Here is a 21,865-nt window from a genome sequence, read left to right as displayed (position 1 = left end):
TCATGTGAAATCAAGACATTTTAACATGTTAGTCTCCAGTGACAAGCAAAAGATTTGAGCCTTCAAAGTATACCTTATGGTCCCTGCATTGATGATTTTCTATTTTTTTAAGTGGAAATTGCAGTATATGCACAAATGTCACTGCAAGACCACGAAAATCCCCAGAGTGCAAAAAGAAAGTAACCATGCGCCCCATTATGTCTCGGGAAAATGCACGTATGAATAGTAATGAAGAAAAACAATATACACGAGCGACCTAAGAAGCAACAAACCCGTTGTTCTGACTGTTTTATAGTCTGAAAATCACTGAAAAAAGCAGAGGACACAGACAGAAACAAAATAAGCAACTAATTCACCCAATCTCTCTGTTAGGCTAAGAAGCAGGAAAGACACCTTTGCTGAATATGCAACAGAAATCTAACACTAATCTACAACTTACACACACTCTCTCTAACGTCCACTCACACACATGCATACAGAAACACACGCATACACAGACGCATGCACAGTGAATTCTTACCTTTTTCACATCTCTGACAAGGTGGTACAAGGTGTTGGATGGACCATGCCTCTGTTTTAGACAAACAGACACATATTTAACCTTTAATAATCAATTACATCAATTACCTTTGAACGGTACAGTATACATATATATATCAAAAGCACTATAAAAATAGCAATATAGTGAAATATTATTACAATTTCAAATAACAGTTTCTGTTAAAATATGTTTTAAAATGTATAATTTATTCCTGTGATGGCAAAGCTGAATTTTCAGCAGCCATTACTCCAGTCTTCGGCGTCACATGATCCTTCAAAAATGATTAAAAAAATGGTGCTTGAAAACAGTTTGAAAAAAGTGCTGCGTAATATTTTGTGGAAACCGTGATACCTTTTGTCAGGATTCTTTGATGAACAGAAAGCTACGTTACCGTATTATAGAGCTCTTCAAGTCTGGACAGTGTCAGGAAACGGTGCATGCTCACTCCATTCTCAATCAACAGCTTTACAAAGTCCACTCTGTCCAGCACCAGTGCGTCCAGCATAGATTGCTCTAGAGAGCCCACCTGACCATACATAAATAAAGCTTATAGGTCCAGGACACATACTACCCAAGCACATGATAAAACAGACATATAGGTGCACAGCAATTCATCGATTTCATGAATTTGAATCTGTTTGAAATGCAGCTCCCGTGTTTAATTAGAGTCAGAACACAGAAGTGCTTCTCGTCCCCTCTGCGATCAATAAATTATCTCTGTATCTATACCTAAATGAATTACAAGCACTCAGAGGTATGAAGTTTGTGTGAGTGGAGGATATTGCCTACAGGCCACTGCTGTCCGTAAATGAAGATCTGACTCCGAGCAATGTCAACTCTGTTCCAGGCCAAAGCCAGGCTCAGCTGATCTGGAGCTGATGCATTGGCCCCTGGAAAGACAAGCAAAAGGGCACATAATTTAGGTTAGTTCAGCAAAACCAGCTTTAAAAAAAGGCCTGGGAATATGCTAACAAGAACATATAAAACTGTGGATGAATTGTGTTGATAAATACCTATTAAATATTACCAATTTTTCAGGCTAATGTCTTTCAAATCATTGGCATGCTTAAAGACTCTCAACTCCCATTGATTTAAGTGCTCACAGTGGAGAATCCTGAGGAATTTCCGGCTCTCGCATCATTACAATGCATACCGTTATGCCAGTTTAAAAAGCTGATTCTAGAGATAAATCACTCTCCAGGGTCTCTGGCACTTTGCTCCGCTCCTGCTTCAAGCCAATAAACCTTCCCCCTGAGCAGCAGGACATTTGTCTTTACTTACTCTGGCCTGGTGCTTCTTCATTTACTTTTATGAGGGTAATCTTTCCAGACACAGTCTATTAAATAGACACCTCTGTGGCTTGTCTAGGTGTCGCCATGTATTAAACCACATTTGCATAATCTCAGTTAAGTGCCAGAAAATATCCTGCCTGACTCCATTTATGAGCCGTTAAACCTAAAATACAGACACAGAGGCCTGTAATACCTGAAAGTGTCCATATGGGGCACTTTATGCTTTTGTATTTCATGTTGTATTAAGTTACTATATTGACGCTGGTGAAACAAGTCCTCAGCAACAGGAAGGCGCTGTATCAGCAGAGATTGGTCACATAATTATGCTTAATTAAGTCTCTGAGGATGAGCTTTAATTGCTGTTTTCTGCTGCTTTGAACTCTATCAGAGGTTAGCTTTATATTCTCGCTTTAATTTCACGCTACATCATAATAAATCATGAGACTTTGTATTTGTCAGATATTCACAAGTGTGTGTGTCTGCCATTTTGCGAAATCTGAAGAAAAAAAAAAGTCACCTCAAAAGTAACCCCTTATGGCATGGCTAATACTGAGCTACTGATAAAACCATGAAATAATGTTAACTTGCATGTTTTCAGTAATTAGCATATCATACACTCTCTAAATCAGCAATCAAATGATTCGCTTAGTTTGCTATAAAGAAATTTAAGATAACAAGATGCATACATTTTAAAATACATGTTAGCTTCAGGGATATAAATATGGCCTAAATTGGTATCTCACAGAACACTTTTTCAATGGCTTTATTGGATAGGACAGTGCAGATCAGACAGGAAAGCACAGGGTGGAGAGAGAGAAACGGGATCGCCAAAGGACCTCAAGCCAGGAATCAAACTCGGGTCGCCGGAGGCGTAGTGGTGCTACTGTATGTCTGAGCGCTGCCCATGAGGCTGGCTATCAGCTCCAACTCTCACAGAAAACTTGAATATATTGAAAAAAAGAAATAGAATAAAATATGTAACATTGGACTAGACTAATATATGTAATAGGGGTCACTGTTAGTTCCCTTTCAGAACACTGAAACTGTCCCTTGTATAATTGACTTAATTGGCATTAACTGCTTGTGCGAACTCAAAAATACAACATATTATCTGTTCTTTGACTATGTACCAACTGATATATGTCCCTTTTACATTCATTAAGGGAAAAGGAGAGAGCTGGGAACTGCATGAGTAAATCATTCTTTAGATGCGCTGCAAAGTACTATGAATTATGCAAGAGCAATGCTGCTGGCTTTCAGAGCAACACATGGAGCTCTTGGAGGAAAGGCTTCACTGGAATCCCATCTTTTGAAAGGGATTTAAAAGTGGGTCTTAAGAAGCATAACCAGTAGAGCTTGCGTTTTGCTCACTCCTCTCAGCGGCAAATGTCCTGTTAACCTGGCGATTGCGGGCACTGAAAGTCGTGGGCGGTAAGGGAAGTTAGTGTGTGGTCAGAAAAAGTCAGATCTCTGCTCCACAACTTGTGGGAGATTTCATGTGTTTTGATTGACACAATCTAGAGGACACTCCTGTGTGAGTTACTTAAAAAAAATACATAAAGATGTTTCAGATGGCCTTCAACATTTTCAATCCATTGGCCAATTGTTGGATAGAGAGACAGAGCAGGCAACCTTGTTACATATCGTATAAAACTGAGTGGCACATTCTATAAAACAGTGGATTCTTATCTACTGGTAGAGGACAAGGGTTACCTCACCCAATCCCCTCCAAACTGCACCCCTACTAGAGGGCCTCAACAAACATCCAGGGGGCCCAAATATCTTGTAACATTATTTAAAATGTCTTATAATTAAAAAACACAAACAATAAAGATGTACAGCATTAAACTAACATCATTTTTCCGAGTTGTTTATTACAACAGAGGTACCAGAGTTACATATCAGCTTAGATAAGAGGACCACTGCATGAAGTACAGTATTTATGTACTGTACTTCAAAAAGGCATAATCATTACTGGAGTAGTTATGTACATGCACATTGCAATTTTACATTAATAAGGGAGACACACTGTAACAATTATCTACTCTAAACTATTTTGGCTTTGGTTAAATTGTATACTGTATTTTTGTTTACCTCTTAAAGGGGTCATGACATGAGAAACCAAATTTGCCTTGACCTTTTGGTATATAAGAGGTCTTTGTACCATTAAAACGTCCTGCAAGTTTCACAGCTTAAGACGTCCTCCCCATTATAAACTAATCATTTATTTAATCAAGCTCTAAATACAGCTCGTTCTGGATCCATGGTAAGAAGTGACGTCACGGTACGAAGTGACGTACCAGCGTTTGCATATGACCGCCTCCAGCACAAGACAACTACGCTTTAAGCGCAAGGCAACTACGCTCATTTCGTATCGTTGTCGCCCCGCGCGCAGCGTGCCTCACAAGTGTTCAGTCGACGCACAGCGAGTGGGTCTCTGTGTACAGTAAAATTACGATGCCACGCAGATGTGCTGTTCCTGGCTGTGGACAAAAAACATCTTTGAATACGCTGCCGAAAGATCCAGTCGTCAGGGAAAAATGGATGCACTTTATTTTTTGCGGACGTCCCAGTCACGGCAGTGTTAGTTTAAGTGTTTGTTCTATACATTTAAGCATGACTGTTTTAAAAAAAATCCCAATATGATGCTGGCTTTGCCAGAAAACTGTTGCTCAAAGATAAGTCCGTGCCGACTATTCTGGGCTCAACAACGACGACGCAAACTTACTTTTTATCATGGCTAATATAAACACATTTGTATAAGATAATCTTGAAAATATGTCGCCTTTCTAGTAGGCCTACATGTGATAGAACATTAAAAATGTTGCCTTATCAATGCTGCATCTTCAAATATGGCCTGTGCATGGATTTTTGTCCGTGGTACACCCTATCATTTCATTGAAATTAGTTAAATAATGTTAAACTGTTAGCAAATTAAGCTATAGGATAATTATGCAACAATAATCCGTTTTCAAGTGTCTCGGGTTACAATTTTTTTATTAATTCAAAATAGTTTCACTTTCCATGTGGACACGGGCTGATCCAGTCTTCGTTGTTGTGGTGATGGTTCATTTTCCTCTGATTCCTCATCTGATTCCGGCTCAAACATAATAAGGTTTTATCATTGCAAGAGCCATCGCTTCGCATGCATCACCCGCTACTAAACAGTTGCGCCGAATCCGCTAATGTTCTGGCTGGGGGCGTTGCATAGGCACTGACGTTAGCCAATCATAACAGTGGGCGTTAACACTGAACTCTTAAAGGGGAAACACCCCCAAAACAGACTGTTTGAATCAGAGGATGAGAAACAGGGTGGGAAAAGGTCATAAATCACTAAATTTTTTAAGTTTTTTGTAAAAAAAACTATAGTAATACTATAATTGCACCTAAGGGAACATAATAATAATAATAAAAAAAAACATGTCATGACCCCTTTAATTAGCTATTGTCTCTGCAAAATTCAGTTTAAATTGAAATGATATAAGAGCAAATCCCAACAGATGCACATGAGTATCCACAAATTTAGAAATATTACCTTTCAGAAGAGCTGTTAAAATAGCCAGATCAATGTCCTGGTGTCCCTCTGATCCCATTCGAAACACTGTTATCTGAGAAAGAGAGATATTGCATTATTGCTGGCATCACATGAACATCACAACTGTTTGAGTATGATAGCATGATAAAAGCAAATCCAATCATGGTGATGATAACTGCATAGTGTCTTGCCCATATAGTGAAGAGAAGTGACGAGAATAGAGCTAGAGGGATTTACAGAAATGTGCCGGAACAGTGTTTGCAGTTCTGTAAACACCGAAACGTCGCATATGAAGGGCACCTTGTGGATTCATATGCAACGCAACGTGTGTTCTGAATTCCAGAACATATAGAGAACAGGCCATTAATCTAACGCCTGTCATTTGAACAATCCACCTTTCTTTCAGTAGCCATTTTCCATCTGTGTCTGGTAAGGACTAATGAACTTATCTGTGGAAGTGGGAGGATTGGTTCAGCCTAATGTCAATAATGTTTTCATTTTCATCCCCCAAGCAACCATGAAATGATGGCACATTTAGAGTGTGTGAGGTTGAGAGGCGGTGGCGGTGGAATAAAGAAGTGGAGCACTTCAGCGAGCTTAAATAACGGAAAATATAATCCTTCAAAATGTCTTATAGTTCAGAACTGATGAATAAACTAATGGTGATATGCTTATGTCTTGTGTGTGGTGTGGTTCTGTGTGCACTATGAAATCATTTTGCTGTTGAATTTGGAGAGTAAATGGAATGTGATCACATCAAACAAGCACTTCATCTCCTCTACAAAGAGTATAGTGACGGCCAATTACTGAAGTGACAGTTATTGATGACCCTGTGACTGTGGAGGTGACCCAACTCTGTGTGTGTGGGTGTGTGTTTGTGTGTTTTCTTTTTGTATGTGTGTGACTCCAACCAGTCAACCTTAAAGGGATATTCTCCCAAACGTGACAATGTACTCACATTCTTGTCGATCCAAACATGTATGACATTTTCTCTTGTGGATTGTGTGAAACACACACACACACACACACACACACACACACACACGCACACACGCACACACACACGCACGCACGCACGCACGCACGCACACGCACGCACACGCACACGCACACGCACGCACGCACACACACACACACACACACACACACACACACACACACACACACACACACACACACACACACACTTGAATAATGTTTCTAAGAATGATTTTCACTGTGTGAAGGAAAAACAATGATACAGGTTTGGAATGACATGAGGTTGAGTAATTCATGACAGAATTTACAACTATCTGTTTAAATTCAACACACACACATCACCCAAACACAGCAGGAAAGTGATTCAGACACTGTTAGTTATTTTCCAAATTTCATATGCATATTGAGTACACAGGCACATGGGGACATGTCCGTGATTTATAAGCCTGTAGTAGCTGAATAGAAAAAGTCAATAATGGATAATTAAATCATCTCCATGTGCCTCGGAGCACGTTTTAACAACTAAAGCACCCATTCGATTCAGAATCTTTTTAAAACAGGTTATAACTCTACAAATACTTGAAAAACTACACTGTAAAAATTATTGTAATTTTTACCTACAGTAAAACAGACTAAAAACATGCCACAGTAAAAACCTGTTAATTGGTCACTTACTACTGTATATACGAGGAAAAACTGTAAAACACGGTTAAAATGTACTATTAAAAGTAAAAAAAGAAAATCATCAAACTGACATAACTAGAATTCTGTGCGACACATCACATTTAATGGTTTTTCATTTAAATATTCAATGGTTTTATGTTACATCTTATGTTGATAAATTAATGTATATTACATTATTTTAGTGTCATTTGTGCTAACATAAAAGTGTTTTGTATTTGTGTGCATGACACTGACTGCAGGCACCTTCCATATATTTGTATTTACCTCAGCTTGTGGAAAAGCTTCTTGTTATGAAATGTATTTCATCATGTGGTTTTCTCTTTACCACATGTGTTAAGGTGGTTGTCAATATATGATAAAGGTAAAACAGATTTTAGTTGCAGAAAATCAGCAGAAAATGTTTTTTAAGTTCTGTAAATTAGTTTTAAACAGTACAATTTACAGGTTGTTCTGTAAATATGCTTACACTTTTTACTGTATTTTACAGAATTATTCTGGCAACAACTTTTTTTTTTTTTTTTTACAGTGTAGTAATATTTGCAGACATCACAGAGATCATTTAAATCCACTTTGTCTAGGCTGTCATGTCCCCACATGCTTCAAATCAACCCCCATCATCTGAGTGCACAAATGTCTTCAGTGACTTTCACCCATTGCATTTACTCCAGTGGTTCCAGAGTTTTGAGAAACTGGTCACAGCAAACATTAAGACCGCCTTTCCAGTTTCCACACTTTCAAATACACACCTTCAGACACTAGGGCTCCATGAACATTGCATTTATCATCCTTATTGCACTTTGTTACCAAGACAACACCTCATTTGTCAAATAATTGCTTATGTTTACTTCATCTCTGCATTAATCACAGTCTTCCCCCAGACTCCAACAAACTAGCTGCACTTAAGCAGGTAACTCTGTCTCAGGTAGACCTCTGGAGCAATAGCTTTGAGGCAGTAAGGATCCTCAGGCATACAGTACATAACACCATGTGTGCATCGCCAAATATCAGAGCAATCATTAAATCGGCATACAACGCCTCTGTTGAGGGGCTCAGCAGGAAGAGGTTAGACAGCTTGCAACCTGGTGCTAGAACAACTTCTCTATTAATGCTAGTTAAAAAGAGATGATTGTTTGGGATCTTGGGATCTACAGTCTCGAGCAGTTCATTACTCGCAGCTCATCAACAATGTGGTGGAAGAGATAACAGGCAGCCTTAGGTTAATGGGTGTTCACATCACCAACAAATTGTCATTGGCCCTGAATTCCTCTTCTTTGTTGAAGACTATCACAACAGCACCTCAACATCCTAACAGAGCGTTCACTGTGACACTGATTAAATCACTGGAGGTTGCTAATAGCCTTTCTCTCAGAAGCTTCTGCTGTAAAAGGTGGTGGAAAAATGTCTGTAGTCATATTGGTAGTGTGGCCATGTCGCATCACTGGTCATTTGCGTACAGTTGAACGCTCTCGCAGTCGATCATGTCACATTGCTGAATAGCTCTGCCGCCCTCTGTCACTAATGCTAACTCATACATGCTTTACAGAACGTCCCGTAGGAATATACCTTAATCAGGGTAGCGCCATGTTTCATTTTTGACAGGAATGAAAACAAGGCTGTGAGGGACAGAAGTACAGTGTGTTCAATGGATTGTCCTGTTGTTTAACAACAAACCGATTGTTAAGCTGACAAAATGTCTTTCTGGAAAAATATGAAATAGTTTTGAAAGTTACATTACCTAGGGACTTTATACAGTGCTTTCCACTGTAAAGACTCGAAGTCTATCCCTCCTCGTTTTTCATCTAAGCTAAATTCAATAAGAACTGGAGATTTCTGTAACTTTCAGCAAAACATATACCCCAAAAAATGATAATTATTGATTGGATATTGATCTGACATTTGGTGGAATGTGACCACTGTGACATATTTAAATCACACAATAACGTGCTTATTATGTTGTAAGTGAACAGATCTGTTACTTTTGACAATGCATTCACAATAGTCTAAATCAATGTGTAAATGAAACAAAGTTAAAGGAAGCTAAAAAACAAAGAAGAAGAGAAAAACACCTCTGGGGAATCGTGTCACTCACTAACTATAAGTGACCTGACAATGTTTTTTTTGTTTTTTTTTACCGTATTGTTGTATAATTTCCGTAAAATTGCATTTAACACACAACGTTCATAGACTGCAAATCAAAATTGAGAAATGCCAGTCGGCAACATTTTCTATTGTAGGTAAAGTTTTAAGAGGGCTTAGCAAAGGGTCAAATGTTAATGTATTTTGATTCAGTATTTATATTTGAAATATAAATGATTCAGTTCACTTTTTGTGTGCATGTGAACTTTAACTTCTAAATCTCTATCGACAGACAGTATGTCCCATTACAGCAAAAAAATATTTTAAATTGTCCCTCAGTTTGTTAACACTAAGGCAAAATGTGTTTATGGTTTACAGTACAGCTGAAGTCTATTTAGCATGTCACTCTGTTTGTTGGCATTTTGCAACAGTTCCCACACAAGCAATTTTATAGATTATCATGACAGAATATGCTAATTAAACATCAGCAACATAAATTCATCAACTAACCATTCAGAAACGTCCTGTTGCTTTCTACATGTTGTCACTTCTTCTTGAGTCCCCAACTCCAGTTTAAACATAAAAGGCATAACAGTTTCTGACATTTCAGTGTGTGTCTGTGTCTGAGGTAATCAGAACTGCTAACAGAGAGCTCATGAAGCACCGCCCTCTGTGCTGGGAGCAGCAGCTCATTTGCATTTAAAGGGACACACACAAAACGACACGTTTTTGTTAACCTTTAAAAAAAGGACAATTTTAACATGCTGTAAAAAAATTATATGTGGGGTATTTTGACCTAAAACTTAACATACTCACTCTGGGGACATCAGAAACTTATTTTAGTGAAAAGATCTTTAATATGTTTTTTTTATATGTATTAAAATAAGGAGGGGTCTCTTCAATCTTTTTCTAATAAACCAAGGTCTCTTATTACTCCAACACATTTCTGGGCCTTTTTTAATTTTCATTCAATCCATTTATGGAAAGTAAATAAAGTCTCTTTTGAATTCAGAAAAATAAGGTTTCGTCTTCATACATTTGCACTTATGAAAGAAACTCTGCCCAGAATCAACATTATATTAATGAGAAATTCACTTTTTAACCATTTAAAAACATTCCAAACATAATGTTTCTTAGCAAAAGTGGGCAGTGAATTAATTGTTGTTTCCAACCAACAAGAAAAGTTGATCAGTTGTCTGTCTCTATTTCAACTTGACAGAAAATACAGGGATTTTCTTCAAAATTAAATAGGGTCTTAAAAACTCACTTGACAGGTAAATATACCATTAGAATTTAAAAATTAGTTTAATATGCTTTAGGAACCAAAGCAAAGGTAATATACTGTGAACAAGAAAACAGTATGTGGACATCATCAAAACATGGAAACTCAGAAACTTATATTTAGAAACATATTGATGTATTCTCCTGTGTTGGCAGGAGAATCCGCTCCAACCCTCTACAGGTGTGTCAAAGAGAGCAGCCTGACCTGCTGCTGTTTTTTCTGATGCCTCAGTAAGAAAAAAACCCTGCAGAGTAGTGAAAGCTCTGTCCATCACAGAGGCGTCTTCCTGCTGTTAAGGGTTATCATTACATTGAGAGGTGTGAAATTATGTCCAGCAGCAGCATCTAGAAAAAGGCTAAGGAGTCTCTTTCTCTCCTTATACTCTCTTTTATACTCTCCACTTTATTTAAATTACAGAGCTGTAATTAGGAACACAAATGCAGGTTTTTGCTATCCTTCTCCTTTGAGGGGGCACAATTTTGTAATAGCCTTATTGGCGATGTAGCCTACTCATTTCACGTCTTAACTAGACCTCGTCTAAATATCTGGTTTGACATTTCACCAATTGGGACAACACGTTTTATTAATGGGTCACAATGTGTAAAATTTATCGAAACAGAGAATTTGAATGTATGTTAAAGGACGAGATGGAGTCTGTATCTAACGCTCATTGGAGATCTGGCGAATGCTGTTCTCGCTGTTCGGTGGATTGCTTCATGCATCAGTGACCCAGGCCCATGGGCAAACATTCATCTTCATTTATCAGGGGCGAAATTTCCTTCCTCACCCACACATTCATTCCACCAGTCCAGCGCTCTCACATCATCTTAAATCCTACAGCAACACTACTCACTGTTCCTCACATGTGCCAGGAGTTCGTGTCTCCTCTGGTCTGTCAGCTGTCCATCCATTTGTTCATCCACACAGTCACTGACCCATTCGACATGTGGCCGGATGTGACTCCATCTTTCCATCCATCATCATAAGCTGATCAGTATGTCATTCCCTGAAGCATCAGTCTATTTATATTCAGCTTCATTCCCATTGACAAAACTCAACTGTGCAAAAAATAATGACTGTTTTCATGCAAGTTTCCCCAAACACTACCTCCACACCATGCTATTAGTTCCATCCCAGACACACTGTTGCTTAAAGCAAACAGAAAAATCAGCCAATGAAAGGTTGTCAATTTGAACGATAACTTAAAAACATTAAAGGCAGACCTACTACGAGGTTGTTAATACATGGTATTTGGTTCTGCCATCAGTCAGTATCATTTCAGATTTTTATTTTATTTTTTATAATCATGTTTAAAGGGGACCTATTATGCTATTTCACTTTTAGTCAGTGTATTGTTGCTCTATGAGCATAAAAAAGATCTGCAAGGTTACAAAGCTTAAAGTCCAATCCAAAGGGAGATATTTTATTTAATAGAATCCACTTTCCAATAACTACAATGAAGGACTCAGTTGGACAACTCCACAAGTTATAATGTTACTCATTTAAATAATATCCGCAAATGGAGTACGTAACTCATTTGTTTGACCTTCCTAAAGCTGACGAACTTACAATGGTTAAAATTCATTTTAAACACTGTACCTGAATATTGTAACCCCAATGTTTAACTGTGTGCTGCACGTTTTATGGAGAACAGCTTCCAGAACTTAAGAGAGTAGACCAACAATGCAGGCTATATGCACAAAAGCTTCTTCTGAAATGGAGCAATTCCCACTTTTTCAGGACAATCTGTTGATTTTGGATCACGGACGTAAATTAGCAATGTTGCTATAATCCGGCTTGTTTACATTGTGTATTTTGTACAAATGTTCATTAACATGCTTTGTCCCTATCAAATAAAAACAAACTGAAACTGAACTGAAACTTGTAAGTATGTCCAATTATTTGTAGTTGTGTTTTCTATAAACAGCTCCAATTATAATTTGTATGTTGTTGCTAAGATATAAACAAAGATTGCCAACATTAGTGATGATATAGTGTTTAATGTATAGCTTTTGTAAGCTCTTGCTTTTTTAAGACTGTTCACCACCCCTTAGGAAAATGAACCATGGTTTTGTGATCGATTACTGTTTGTATTACCATAGTTTTATGACAAATATCATAATTAAATGGTGTATAACATCGTATCTTAAATGAAAATTAGAAGAAGAAAATACCATGCTGAAACATCCTGTGGAATCAGTGCTTTCAAAATCTGTGCATGAAATCCGTCCTGCATGATCCTCTTGTTTGTTAACATTCTTAAGTCTGAATCAGGCTTGAATTGGTTTTAATATTTACACCATAATCCACCGATCCAAATGCGCTGGACCATATGAGATTCTACACAGTTCAGCGCATTTGGATCGGCTGTTCGTAGATCGATTGATAGAGTCTGTTTTTCAAAGATGGATTCTGCTTGTATACGTGAAGTTGACTGCATGTATAAAATATCTTCTTATTAAACTGTCTGGACACTGTCAAAGTTCTCAATGCTTCGGTTTGCATGTAGGGACCCTCATTATGCTACCGTGTTAGTGTGGGGCTATTTTGAGCCTTGTTAGTATTAACAAGCGATTTTTATTTGTCATTACTCAATGCCCCATATACTAGCGTTATACTAGCTTTATAGGCTAAACTGTTTTTAGAGATAAAATTTACAGTCGATAATCATGAAAACAAATCTCAGATAACGGTTGACTAGGTAACAATGTGTAATTAGACCAAAGGTTCATTTTGCACCGGAGTTCTCCTTTAAGAAATTTTATCCTATTTTACTTCTGCACCAGACTTTTTGCAGCAATGATTTTGCAACAGATATTTTCCATGGTTACACCTACATTTGCAACATTCTTTTTATTCTGGGTTTCAGACAAGTGCGAGTTTGCGATACCTTTTTCCCTTTGCGCTTCACTTTTCTGTGTTTTTCACTTCATCATCTTCATGGAATCAATATTTTGTAGGCTACATTGTAATTGGCGATTTGTTTTTGTAGTCTAAGCTTTAAGGTAATACAGGTAAATTATATAAAAAAAAACTATTTTAACTCAAATCAATATTTTTGTGTGTGTGAATAGCTAATAAGTGAAATGCTGTACCGAATATAAGCCCTTTTAGGGTAATAGAAGACCCTAACATTATAAGCTGGGATGAGAGAACAAATTTTGACATTGAAAAACATTTTTCCACAATTAAGCAAGAGTTAAAACAATGGTGTTTCCGAATAGGAGATTAAAATGCTTTGTTTTGAGGGAAAACTAGCAGTGCTAACTCCCTTCTGAGCCAATGGAAACATTAAACACAAGGAAGATTCTCTAGGAAAACAGAATGAGGCTGATAAATAGACAGAGAGGCTGTCAGTCTGATTAATTGAACCATCCTTCCCAGGAACAAAGACCTCCACCGTAGGAAAGAGATTACGAATGGAATTCAATCCTGAATGAGAGAGGGAATGCCTACTGCAGAGAAGTGTAAAAGACTGACATCATGCTTCTTTTATGTGTCAAGTGCCAATTAATCTCACACAGAACAGAAACACTGAATCCCTAAAAGGAACCTAATCTAATAAGGTTGTAATTAATTGTAGTTTGCTGCTGCCCCCTCCAAATCTGGAGAGGTGTAGTCAGGTCATGTACTGAGCGGCAGGAGGTTATGGAAGCATGTCCTGTTGAGTTCAGGTTAAACATCTGCTCAGGTGCTTCAAATGAACAGGGCTGATTTAAGACACATCCCTACAGATCTCATTATTATCCCACTCTTGATTCATCACAGAACACAAGGTGTCTTAGTGTTATTCTCATATTTCAGCATTTTCTTAGATATGTTTGTATGAACATACAAATGTTGTTAACATTTGTAACAAATGTTACAGCGCACATAATTTTGTTCCTCAAGGCATATTTTGCTTATTTGCACCTTAATGCAATATACACATAATAATTTATGTATGTATGGTTGCATCAACATTAGCCCTCAAGCACATGTCATGATCAGCATGAGAGCTTATCAACTAGCAGCTTGGGGGCAAAAAACTGCCGTTAAGTATTCTTACACAACCCTTCGATTGAGTTCGATAAATCTCTGCACTGCCAAATACATCAGATAATATGTGTGCAAAGCTCAGCAGGGAGTTTATAAGTCACCAATATTTGTCTGTTGGCAGACTTCTGTCCATAACCGGATCGAAGCGAGCGCACATTGTTCTGTAAGCTCAGATTTTTTTCATAGGTGAACATTGGATTGCATTTTCTAATCAGATGCATTATGCAAAAGTGTTGCTGCAGTGGAATGGAAAACTAGCTACTTGCCGAGGACAGTGCAGTATATACTATATACTGCCTACAATTAAAAAAAATGTCAACACATTATGTAGAACACATAACAGTAGTATGCTACATTATTGTTGCATGTTTATTACAGCAAATGGCATCCAAATATCATCTTAGAGAAAACAGTAATTTTACATTGCAAATAAAATTTTGTAAACATTTCTTAACATTTGTCAAGAATGTAAGATAAATTAATAAATTGGAAAAAGTGAGTTTTCTAAGTGAGCACTAAGTTCCTGTTTAACCATCAAACTGGAAAATCAAGTTAGCCGCATTGCATTGTGGGACACAGAATTCCAAGCTGTAAGTTATTGTATAATGTGCACAGTATGTATATACATATTTATAAAAGTCAATTTCCACCACATTAAAAAATAAATATAATTGACAGAAGTCATAATATGTAACAATTTCAATTTAATCTCATAATTTTACTTTTTGTCATATTTTTATCTCATAATTATGACTTAGCGTGTCATAAGTTGACTTTTTATCTCATAATTATGACTAGGTCTGTCAAAATTGTAACTTTTCATGTCATAAATATAACTTAAGTATGTCATAATTTAACATCTCATAAATATGACAGTACAGTATGTCATAATTATGACTTAGCATGTCATAATTTTGACTTTTCATCTTATTAATATAACATCTCAGGTTACGAATGTAACCATTGTTTCCTGAGAAGGGAACGAGACACTGAATCGTAAAACGACACTTTGGGGAGCGCCTGTAGCGTGACAGCGTCTGAAGCATGTGTGAAACTAGTCCAATCCTGATTGGCATTGCGTCATGATGAAGTGTGTTAAAGTGCACCACGGAAGCTACAAAGGTAAGCCGGCACACAACAGCGTCAGTGTTGTGAATTCTCTCCCTTTAAATATTAATGTAGCTACGTGTGTGACGTTTTAAGTTGCGTTGTACGCAAATGACGTAGTGCAGCATTCTCAGCACGTACGGACTCAGTGTAATTGCCTATTCACTAAGCTACTCCAGTTGAGCGATCATATCGTGTTCACACATTCATGTGCAGTGTTTATGTGCAAGATAAAGTTTGTGACAAAGTAAGTTTTCTTCTAATGTATATTGTTAATAACGCAGATTGTCACGCTGTATCCCATCTGCGCTAAGTTAGACCATGTTTGTGATGTTGTTCGTCTAGCGATCTCTCTGTAATTTGATGCTGCTTAACGAGCGGATTATCCCGCCAGCATCGCGGCTCGTATTGTTCATGTTTAGTTATTATCTTGAAGTGCATTTCTCCGTGGGATAATATCCTTCACTGGTTGTCATTTATTACTGCCTTTATTAACGAGACAGTCCAATTTATATCATCTATAATTTGGTGTTTTTGTCAATTTCATTGCACTATGCAGTTTATTATTGCAGACTCGTACTAATATATTTCTCCATTTATATTTGATGTATCAGTGCATTTTACAGAGATGTTTATATTTGAGTTTGCAATCTGTTAAGTTGTTGAATATATTTAGACAATGAGTATTTATTTCTGTTATATTATTTATTTCAGAAACTACCTCAAGTACACTATTATGTGTATGGTCACTCTTGTACAATAAACGTCTGAACTCTATCTGATGACTCCGACTCCCTGACCAGAGTTCTGCAGCGGTCAATAATATAATCCACCAGTTTCAGTGGGGCAATCCCCAACAGTCAGGTTCTGATAGACTGAAGTAAGTCGCTCTCAAGCATTCAGGTTGTGTGGCAAAGGGGCGCAGTATCTCGTTCCGTTCTCAGGGAACAATGGTTACATTCGTAACCTGAGACATTCCCTTTCGAGGGAACTTGCGCTGCATCATATAACGACACTTTGGGGGAACTAAATACCCACATCTCCACAGTGACTAATGCCTGCCCTGGTGTGAAACCTCTCCAGGCACAACTCAGGAAAAGAGCACTGGCGTGGAAGGAAGGTCCAGACTACAGAATCTTAAAAATGTGTGTGGGGAGGCCCAACCCACAGCATCACAGAGCTCTTGAAGTGAAACCCTGACAATAGAGCCTTTGAGGATGCGACACTCCTCGTAGAGTGTACCCTGATCAGTAAAGGTGAAGGCATGCTGTGTGACTCATAAGCTGTAGAGATTGGTTTGACAATCCATTTGCTGATGGTGTGCTTTGACGTTTGGGACCCCTTCTTGGGAGACCGAAGACACACTAACAGCTGGTCAGACTTCCTCCATAGGGAGGACCTATGCACATAGGCCTCCAGAGCCGTAACCAGGCACACAAGGTGTAGCATCTCACACATGGGGAGGATGGAAGGCCTGGAGAACAATAGACCGTGCCAAATTAGTCTGCACTTTCGGCACATAACCCGGTCTAGGGTTGAGAATGGCTTTAGCTCTCTCAGGAGCAAACTTCAAACAGGAAGGAGAGACGACAGGGCTTGTAAGTCCCCCACACTCTAAAGGGATGTTATAGGCAGTACGAAAGCCACCATTAGTGTAAGGAACTTCTTTGACACAGACTCAGTGTGTTCGAGCCAAGTTGGAACCCTGGCATGAGTCGCAGCCCTCATCCTCAGAGCACAAGGAAACAAACAACCAAGTGGTGTCTCCCCAATGGTCCACTGCTTAAAGGTGCATGGAAGGCAGCTATGGCCGTCACGTTAACCTTAAGTGTGGATGGGGAAAGACCCCCAGAGAAATGATCCTGAAGTCCAGCATTGAAGCCACTGGGCAGTTAACTGGATCTAACTGAAACTCTCAGCACCATAAAGTCCTCTTCACTTTAAGGTGTACAGTTTCCCAGTGGAGGGGAGCTTTAGAGCTTAGGATTGTCTCAACAACCTCAGTCAATATCAAACCCCCTGCTTGTGACAGAAGGTCCCTTCTGACTGGAATCTCCCATGGAGGGCCTGCTAGGAGCGATATGAGGTCCGAGAACCAGACTCTGTCTGGTCAGAATGGGGATACAAAGAGTAGACTGATCCCGTCCTGGCGAACCCTATCTAGAACTCCCAGGAGTATAGTGCAATCGAGGTTGAAAGCATGGGGGAGCAATCAGAGTTGCAAACACCCAAACAAATGCATATGGTTCGTCCAAAGTAATTGAATGTCCATGTCAAATACAATGAAAACAAACAAACATTCTGGTCTCCAGGGATATACATAGCTTTTGGTGTCAACAGCTTTCCCTGAGACCAGAGAAGGACCTGATGCAACAGTTTGTATAGAGGGTGCGACCTCAGGCCCCAATGGTGATTTATGTAAGAGCCCACTGTCTGTTTGAACCAGAACATGATGGCCTCAGAGGTCTGGGAGGAAATACCTAAGAGCACGAAATACAGCCAATATCTCCAGGCAATTTATGTGCCACGAGAGATGATGATCTCTCTACAGATCCAATGCTGAGCGGCCTTGCATGGCAGCACCCAAGCCCGTAAGGGCAGCTGAGATGCTGATGACACAATGGTCCCAGCACAGGACCTTAGGATATGAACAACTTTTCTTCCATATAGCCAGGGAATGAAGGCATCTGTGCGTAACCCTGATCATACCCTTGGTCCTGAGCCACCACTTCAGGGGTCTCATGTACAGCAGGCCAAAAGGTATCATGTTTGATGCAGCTGCCATGATCCACAGCAATCTTTGAAAATTTTCTACAGTGACGGCCTTCTACTGTTGTCTGGATAGAAGGGGGGAAAACATGCTCATTTTGAAATTGAGCCTTAGCCTCAGATGTCGAACCGCCATCTCTCGTGACTGGGCTAAGATCAACCAGTTGTCTATATAATTGAGAACACGAATGCCCTGGAGTCTCAGAGGAGCCAGTGCTGGATCCATGCATTTTGTAAAGGTGCGAGGAGATAGAGAGAGATAGGCCAAATGGAAGAACCTGATACTGGAACGCTTCGCCCCCAAAATCAAACCTCAGGAACTGGATTTGTGGAAGTAAGGTCCTTTAGATCTATTGTGACAAACCAGTCCTCAGACTTGATTTGAATTGAGCCTGAATCTCCTGGATTCTGTACCCCTTTTCTACCGTACGCAGGACCCACTGAGATATATAGGTAGGTAGGTAGTACTGGGGTGACAGTGAGGTTTGCGTTCACTGGGAACCGGTGTGCCCCGAAGTGCACAAGGCGGCGGGGAAACAACATCAATTTCCAGAGGGCTCAGTGGAGGAGCGTCAGGGCTTCTTTCCCAAAGCCTTCGTCAAGAAAATAACGATCCTCACGGAGGTCCTCATATCGTGGAGCAACCGATGGCTTGGGCCTTCATCTTGATGGCACGGAGAGACAGGTCCGTGGCCCGATGCAGCTCTTTAAAGGGGGGGTAAAATACTTAGTTTCAGTCAATCTCATGTTAATCTTGAGTCCCTATAGAGTAATAGTGCGTCCTTCATATCTCCAAAAAGTCTTTAGTTTCATCATATTTATAAAATAAAAATACAGCTTTCCGATTCTATCCGGAAAAAGCCGAGGTCCTTGATTCTGGGCGTGGGCGGAGCTATAGAGTCAAGCGGGAGCGCGCGGGAAGGTTTGCTTATTATCGATCGTGGTGCGGTAGGCCATATTACTATATATATAAAGTATTTGGTTTGCAAATCCAGCGACGACCTGGGTCTTGTTAATAAAACATTCGTCACTGAAATGACCAGAACACAAAACCGCACTTGCCACACTCCTTTGCTGTCCCGGAAATACAAACTGCATCCACTGTTCCAGTAACACTGGGTTCTTTGGGAAGCTGAACAAGGTAAACTTTCCCTCAAATCCCAAAACACACTTTTTTGGAGACATTCTTGACATCAACCATTCCTATTTAGCGCTGCTGATGATGATTTCCGGTAGTAGCGCGTCGATGCATAGATACTATATAGAGATATATGATGTCTATGTGTCGATGAGCGCGGTCTTTCTCTCCTCTGGTCGACGTGTGCGTGAACGCGCTTTTCCGAGAGCAATGCTCATATAAGGAGTTCCACTCTGGTCTACGTCATTAGATCTACGATAGAAAAAAACCAGCCGAAACGTGTTGCAATCCGGAAGTATGATTTTCAGCACAGAAATTCTCTGTTATTCGTTCAAAATAACTTTTCAAACTTTGGCCATTATTAGCATGAGAATCCATCTCTTTAACACTGTAAACAACTCTGAATACATGAAACACCATTGTACCCCCCCTTTAATGTTGTCGGGCCCGACCCCCTCGCCCTCATCAAGGTCCCTTAATAAGTCTACTTGGTACGCCTGCATGCCATGGTATGCAAGGGCGCACCAGCACAACTAGCCACCATTTATGACTTGTCCCGCCTCAGTGCTGAGAGCTTCCAATTTCTTAGAACTAGAGCTCGGGCATCAGGCTTTCGATCGGGGTGGAAGAAGCCCGAATGCGAGAGCTGGAACCTGCAGAGGAAGGCAGAGAAACGGCCAAAGACGTCTACACCTCCTCTGCTAGCTCCACTTGAGAACCCTACGACTTAAGATGGCGCGCAGCCTCGGGTCCCGAACCATGAGGAACGCAAGCCTGGTCCACCTTATCAAACAAAGGCAGACGGGAGCGGAGCGTCCTGAGCGGTAGAGCTGCTCACAGTGAGTACAGGCAGCCCCCTTTAGAGCTGCCTGTGCATTCTCCGCTCTCACAAAATTTGTGTGTGTCCCCACTCGTGATGTATCTGGGGCAGGGAGGCCAGGGGCGATTCTAGGATTTTTTCAACTGGGGGGCACAAGAGGGGCCACAATTATTACAGAGGGGCCATTCTTATGTTGTGTATTTATGTAGAACTGTAGATATCCAAATCATTTCAAGTTCAGTAAGCTTTAAAATCAGCAATAAACAGTGATACCCTATTATCTTTTAATAGCAGTTATTCACTGCTCTAAATCCAAACAATAAAATACAATTTATATTAACTTTTCACTTTACAAAAGTGAAAGAAAAACTGTAATAAATAAAATAATCCAATGTATTAGTGTACAACTCACAAATAATAATAGAATAGCCTTATTTATATAAATGCATAATTATATGAATCATTCATATAATAAACACAATTAATGAATTCATATAACTGTAATAAAATTTTATATAATAAATCTTTTTTTCCCACATCCTATTCAATTAGCATATCAGCAGTTGCAGTAAATTTGCATTGATGAATAGACCAAATCTACTTATGTCGAGGAAGGCTAATTAGTCTTGAGCATATTGATTGTAAAATATCATATATCAATAGGCTACTTTGTTAGATAGCTACTTTTTCAAAAAGGTAGCTTTAGTTTAACGTAAAATATGTGAATTCTAGAAACAGTTTAGAATGGCTTAATTAATCAGTGTTATTTTAGTATTAATTATTTATTTAGCTATTTAACCCTTATGTGCTGTTGGGGCTGTTTTCAGCCACGAACATAACGAAAGGATGATAATTTGAACAATGCACAAGGGTTAATCATGCATTTTTATTTATTTATGATTTTTTTTTTTTTTTAGAATGTTTCTGGATGTCATCAAAGGACGTTTTGTCACTTCTGTGAAAACACAGTACACACTACACACCAAATTTGAGACTCATTTCATTAACTTTGTTTGACACACGATTCGCCTGATTGTGCCACACAGCATAGCAAAACAAAACTACAATATCTTGTTGTACAACAAGAAAAGTAAACATCAAGATATAGAAATTACATACAACTCTATTTTAGCCTCACAACTGTAATACTGACCAAACAAATAAACAAAAACAACAACAACAAAACCACTGTCCTACAGACTAAATACAGTGGACGTAGTTCATGTATAATGTGGCTTATAATAGGTTTATGTTTCTGGTGTTTACCCAACAAACAATATTCATAGATTCTCCTCTAACGTTACCCATGTTGTTCCGCGTCATGACTCATGCGGTCACCCGCGGTTACGAGTCATCCAAAAATATTTTTAATGATATTCGGGTCGCGGTCGGTCGGGTCGTTTGAAATAAAGATGCCAATTAAACATTTGTCATTTATATAGTAGGCCTAGACACAATGTTCTATGAAATACATAGGTCTACTGCACTTTATTGGCTGAATAACTGCGCGATGATGACGCACGAGCAGTCTGCAGAGATGAAAGAGGGAAATCCTTATTTACCTTTTGAATGTTGAGCGCGTTATTAACTTTTGAATAAAAGCTG

General features: G+C 39.1%; 2 protein-coding genes across 3 annotated transcripts in view; both read right to left on the bottom strand.

Annotated features, from left to right (window-relative positions):
* Positions 1-21,865, bottom strand: part of ankrd34bb (ankyrin repeat domain 34Bb) — a 322,103-nt gene that overhangs the window by 94,429 nt on the left and 205,809 nt on the right. The window lies entirely within an intron of this gene.
* Positions 1-21,865, bottom strand: part of trpm3 (transient receptor potential cation channel, subfamily M, member 3) — a 165,713-nt gene that overhangs the window by 28,681 nt on the left and 115,167 nt on the right. The window contains exons 11-14 of the mRNA XM_079605615.1: positions 5,369-5,441; positions 1,331-1,431; positions 933-1,067; positions 521-571 (exon numbers count right to left, since the gene is read on the bottom strand). Of these exons, the coding sequence (XP_079461741.1) occupies positions 521-571; positions 933-1,067; positions 1,331-1,431; positions 5,369-5,441 (360 nt within the window). The remainder of the gene's footprint in view (positions 1-520; positions 572-932; positions 1,068-1,330; positions 1,432-5,368; positions 5,442-21,865) is intronic.

This window comes from Phoxinus phoxinus (assembly GCF_949152265.1).
Source record: "Phoxinus phoxinus genome assembly, chromosome: 3".
NCBI classification, from domain to species: Eukaryota; Metazoa; Chordata; class Actinopteri; order Cypriniformes; family Leuciscidae; genus Phoxinus; species Phoxinus phoxinus.
The sequence above is the reverse complement of the archived record's forward strand: the minus strand, read 5'-3'. Positions and strand labels throughout refer to the sequence as shown.